The 5,532-nt window shown below is 54.0% G+C and overlaps 1 protein-coding gene across 1 annotated transcript in view; it reads right to left on the reverse strand.

Moving 5' to 3' along the window:
- Positions 1-5,532, reverse strand: part of PGC (progastricsin) — a 25,301-nt gene that overhangs the window by 6,639 nt on the left and 13,130 nt on the right. The window contains 9 exon segments of the mRNA XM_023527688.1: positions 23-78; positions 81-114; positions 882-1,017; positions 1,640-1,814; positions 2,928-3,107; positions 3,472-3,626; positions 4,410-4,440; positions 4,443-4,530; positions 4,969-5,130. Of these exon segments, the coding sequence (XP_023383456.1) occupies positions 23-78; positions 81-114; positions 882-1,017; positions 1,640-1,814; positions 2,928-3,107; positions 3,472-3,626; positions 4,410-4,440; positions 4,443-4,530; positions 4,969-5,130 (1,017 nt within the window).

Raw genomic sequence — 5,532 nt, forward strand, 5'->3', positions numbered from 1 at the left:
GCCTGCAGGGACCAAGACTTACATTGAGGGTGTAGGGTGGCAGAGGGAACTGCACACCACTGATGATGAAGGTGAAGTGGGCAGGTTCTGGATGTTGTTACAGTTCACAAGAAACTGCAGAGAGAGGAACAGGGCCCAGGTTACCTCATCTCCCACCTGGCAGTACCTGTCAACCCTGTCACCTCAGCCCCTCTGGTCCCAGGCATGAGTCCCAAGACTGCTTTTGAACTGAAGGTGGCAACACTAAGGGCAAGTCGTGTGTTAAATGCCACTGGCATTGCTCATGTGGGCTCACGTACAACGGGTGGGATTTGGGGAGACCTGAGTATCACTCCCACCCCAAAAACAGTACTCTTGCCTGAATTTCCCTCACGAGAGATTGAATCTACGCCCAAATCTCTGCTAAGGTCCTTTGAAAACACACAAGTCTATAGAAAGAGTAGCCCATTGGTCCCCCAAAGGTCGTGGGAATGCGTTAATTAGGCAAACCCCTTGCTCAGCTCAGGAGAGAGGGGAGCAGGGGGGCTGGCACGTAGATTAAAGGATTATCCCTTGTTGCTCACAGGCTTGGCCCCACATTCCAGTTGTTTCATTCTTACTTCAAAGCCCAGCAAGTGTTCAGCCTGTTTCCTCTGAGGGGCTGAGGCTCAGAGGAACTTCTACCCAGTAGGAACCTCCCCACAGTCCCTCAACACAAGCATCTGCCCCACTGAATCAGCCTTCAGGCCCCTGCCCCAGTCATCCCAGGGCCTCCCACCTCCAGTGCCTTGAGCATCTAGAAATAGGAAGGCCAAGAATCTGGCTATTCCTGTGCTCCCAGGAGAAACCGATCAATGCCTCCGAGCTGGCCTCTCCTGGGGAGGGGGACACTTCCACCAGACACACCCTCCATACTGGTCCTTCTGGGCCCTCGTGTCCTGCAGAAGGACACTCATGTACTGCTGGGGCACAGTGAGCAGATATGTGCCTGTGTCCACGATGGCCTGGCAGCCTTGGGAGCACTAGCTGGAGGCCTCGCTGCCAATGCTAGTGGTGAAGAGATGAGAAGCCATAGCAACCCCAGCTCAGGGCAGCTAGGGAGTGGGCTTTCCCCTCCTCTGATGGACTAATAGCTGTAGCCACAGAAACAAGGTACACCTTAGGAAGGCAAGGACTCTGCAGGGGTTAATTCAGACATCCCCCCACTTCACACCACACCGGAGTCTGTCTAAGGCCACCTAAATGGCCGTGGAATCTCTTCTTCGAAGTTCCAAGGAAAGTTCGAGAAACATTAAAAGCCAGGGCTACTGATTCGTTGTAAGTACTTTGACCAAATTAGTCCCCCCCTGCCACCACACACCCCGGTTTCTAATCTGTAAACCTGTAGGGTGGGACAGCGGGATCTGAAATGTTTGGGATTCCAAGTCCTGTCCCTTCCGATGTTGTCCCTCCCCACCTCTTCTTCTCCAGGCTGAGATGGGCCTTGAAACTCCAGCATAGGGCAGCTGTGGTTTTGTGAGGGCAGAACTGAAGGGGAGCAGGGAATGTGCCCCCCAGTAGTACGTGTGTGTGTGTGTGTGTGTGTGTGTGTGTGTGTGTGTGTGTGTGTGACATAAAGTGCCTCAAGCCTGCTCCAAGAAAGTGCCCACATCCCCAAGGCCCCACCACAGACTTACTCCTCAGTGCCATCTGCCAGTAGAGCACCTGGGTGACGGGGGCCCAGTAGATCTGTCCCCAGTACAAGCTGTGGTCTGCAGCTCCAAAAATGACTGCCCCTTCGTTCTGAGAGCCCTGCTGGCTGCAGGAGGCGAAGGGAAAGGTGAGGCAGCGAGAGGCTGTGGAAAAGGACACCCCTGTTGAACAGTCGCCCTCAGAGGAAAACAGATGTCCTGCCCTGGCTCTGGACCGGAGCTCCCTGAGGGCGGGGCTGTGTGTACCCCCAGACTGGGGCTCCCAGACTGGGCCCCTCAGAATTCCCAGTGCCTTGGGGTCCTGCCTCTGCGGAAGCTGCTGGTTGTGTGCCCCACCCCGCTGCCCCACATTCCTTTTTCCTTCCCCTTCCACTTCACAATGCTGGAGGAGCCTGATCCAGGGCTCGCTTTTTTATTTAGGGAGAGCCTGGGTAGAGAGGAGGGCAGGACATTCTGTGTTTGTTTGAGAGGCCTCCCCTCGTAGCTGAACTGAGTGCAAAAACTCTGGGGGACTCCTAAAGGCTAAACTCAGAATAATTGCAAACAGAGGTAGCGAGTAAATCAGCAACGTTAGTAACAGGGAAATGTTCAAAGCCAGATACAAGTGATTAAGCCCCAGATAGTAGATGCTATCTCTACAAGGTGGCTGGCTAATTCTGAGAGGAAAGAAGGAAAGTCTATTCCAGGCCACAGGTACCCCCTCCCACCACCTGGCTCCCAGGCCCATCCACATAAATAACTGTGTTTGCTTGTGTTTGCGGTAAGGATAACAACTTGTTAGGAGCTAATGGTGGACTTAGACCAGAAGATTCCAGGACCTGACTAGAACAGTAAATTAAAGAACATGACGCAATGGATTACTATACAAAAGGGGCGTCTAGGTGGTAAAAGTGTCACTATGTCAGAAGGAAGTGAGCTAACTGGAGCTCTGGGTAGGAGGTAAACCCAAGAGGAATTGAGAATCAGCAGCAAACTTAAAGCAAATATCAGCCAGAAGAGGGAGAGATTATGTCACAGATTATGGCTGAGAAATGCAAAGAAAAGTTAGAGTGGGTTAGGGACAGAAGCAAGGACTGGGGAGAGGTGGGAGCGGGGGACTGTCAGAAGCCCAGGAGAGAAAGCCCTGGGACAGAAGTGTCTGGGGCCAAATGCCTGCTGGGAGGCCTCCAAACCCTAAAGTGTGGAGCCTCGATCGGTCAGGGTTTCGGGGGACGGGGTGGCACTGGAAGCTGGATACCCTCAGGGTTCCTCATTAACTAAGGTAGAAGCTGAAGATAGAGCTGGTGAGGGCCCCCTCCTGCAGCATGCCCCACAGGGCTGTGGTGGCCCCACTCACGGCCAGGGCGGGGTAGGCCATGCCCGTGATGCCATCAAACTGTGCGTAGACAAAATTGGTGCCCAGCTCATTCTCATTCAGACCAAACTCCTGGTTGGGACCTGGATACTCTGGAGTGGGAACAAAGGATGGGAGGTGACGTGTGTAACTTCACCTACCTCCCCCCGACACCCCTCAAGGCTCATTCTTCATCCCTTCTTCACCTCTGTTCCTTTCCTTCTTGACAGGTCTTGCAAAAGCCACTTTCTCTTCTGAGTGGCCTCTGACTGCTGCAGCAGCCCTTCCCCAGTGAGGTGGTCCAATGAGCGAATGAATGAGCCTGTCCTGCACAGTAGAGCATGAGGCGTTTTCCTATAGTTTTCAGGGTCTCTATTTAAGTCTCCTCTTCAGACTCTGAGGCCTGTGAGGTTAGAACCTAGCTCACAGCCCAGTCTACAGTCCCCGCATCCTGGGGTAGGGAGCAGCAGGTAGCATCATTCACCGTCAGAGTGTTGTAGCCGAAGAAGCCGGTGAGGCTGCTGCTGCCATACTGCAGGGAGAAAGTCTGTCCGTTGGTAGAGTAGGTGGAGGACTGGCTGGGGTCAAAGTGGTTGTGGGGTCAAAGGATTTGGGAAATTGAGCTGGGCTGCCTGGGCTCTCAGGCCTGTGGGGATTCCCACCTATCTCCCAGCCTGTGTTCACATCCTGGGACCTCAGTACCCCATGCCACCCATCAGGAGGTGGCTAGCCGAGGTTCCCAGCATCCCAAGGCCCATGGAGCTGGTCAGCTTTGGTTCCAAAGCCTCCTCTGACCCTTGGGAGCCCTAGGACTGTGACCTCCCTGTAGGCAAGTTGCTTAAAATCCATGGCCCCCCAGGAGATTGCCTGGCACACAGTGAGTTCTGAGAAATTACTTATCAGATGAAGGAGCGAATGACCCTCCAAGGTGTCCCTGCTTTGCCTGACCCTTGCCCAACAGTCAGGAAGCTGGCCATACCGGGATCCTGAGATCACTTAGGGCGGGACCAGTAAGGGACCGTCTGAACTAGAGGTGTCAAGACCCAAACCCCAAGGCTTTGGCAGAGACCAAGGCAGCCTTAAGAAAGTGAACATTGTCTGTCTCCAAATATGACTACAAGATGGGGACAACCTCCTGTATTATTCTCCCATGTGCCTTGGAGACACTCAGAACTTAGTAATGAGTGGAGCAGAGTGCGGTGGGCTGTAGCAGAAATATGTATTGGTAGGGAAGGCAGAGGGGCCAGTCAGTTTCAGGGCCAGCTTCTTCCCTTTAGCTTGGGCATGCCATGTGACCCTGGACAAGTCCCTGGGCCTCTCTAGGACCAAAGCTCCCCGCAGCAATCTCTGTGAAGCTTGGCCCTTGCCCAGAGGGTGTCGATGCCCTCCCTTGCCCAGTCCAGCACTCACTGCAGGCCTGGCTCTGGCAGTACACAAGGGCACCCACAGTTTGGAAAAGCCAGTATCAAAAAGGACCAGGAAATTCTGTGGTGGAGTCCCATTGCTGATCTCACCAAAGTAGGCAGCCTGTGAAGGAGGGAGCAAGGTGTAAAGCAACGTGTAGAGCAGGCTGTTCGCTCCGAAGGGATCCAAGGACCTTCAGGCCCAGCATCCTCCACAAGCAGAGCAGGAGAGGGACCAACTCCTGCCCTATGCCCACACCAGGGGCCTGAGCCTTCCCTCCACACTTGCCCACAGACCCCCAGCTCGTGCCTGTCCAGGGTGGATGCAGAGATTTTTGTGATCTGAGCTGCCGAGTTAACAGGGGCCCCTCCCATGCTCTGCCGGGGGCGGGGAGGAGGCTAGGGGGCCGGGGAGGATGCGGTTCAGGCTTGCAGATCTAGGAGAATGGAGCAGGTGCTGGGTGAGAGAGTGTAGAGAAGATGGGTGCAGCTCACTGCCCGGGCCTTGCCTTTAGCCTGTGGCAGCAGGGAGAGGGGTACCCTTGGGTGGGTCAGGACTCACATCCATGTAAGCCATGGGCTTGTAGGTCACACTGAAGTCACTAAAGTGGTACTTCTGGATAGGGTCATACGTGTGAGTCTTCAGGAACTCCTCCAGTAAGCCCTTCTCCCTTATGGTTTCACAGATGGACTTTAATTTCTTCCGACGGACTTCGCAGAAGGGCTGTGTGTAAAGTCAGGGTTCTCCCTCTTTCCTACAGGGCCTCAGTGTCTCTCTGTGTCTCTCTGTGTCTCTCTGTCTCTGCCCACCCACCCCTCCATCTCTAACTGTATACCTCATTCTCTCTGCCCCTCTGTACCCCTGTGTCTGTCACTTGTGTGTGTCTGTGTTTTTCTTTCTCCATTTCTGTTTCAGTCTCTGTCTCTCTCTCTCTGTCTCTCTCTTTCTTCTCCTCTCCGCTTTCTTTCAAAACTCTTCTTAGGACTTGCTCCGAGATTCAGAAAACAGTTCCCTTCATCCAAGATGCCTTGCCCCATCTCAAGGGTCGTCATCCCACTCTGGTCCTCTGCTCTCAAATATCCCATAAATTCTTTCCTGAGAAGGGGAGAGGGACTTCAGGCATTC

Source organism: Pteropus vampyrus, unplaced genomic scaffold (assembly GCF_000151845.1).
Source record: "Pteropus vampyrus isolate Shadow unplaced genomic scaffold, Pvam_2.0 Scaffold18, whole genome shotgun sequence".
Taxonomy (NCBI): Eukaryota; Metazoa; Chordata; class Mammalia; order Chiroptera; family Pteropodidae; genus Pteropus; species Pteropus vampyrus.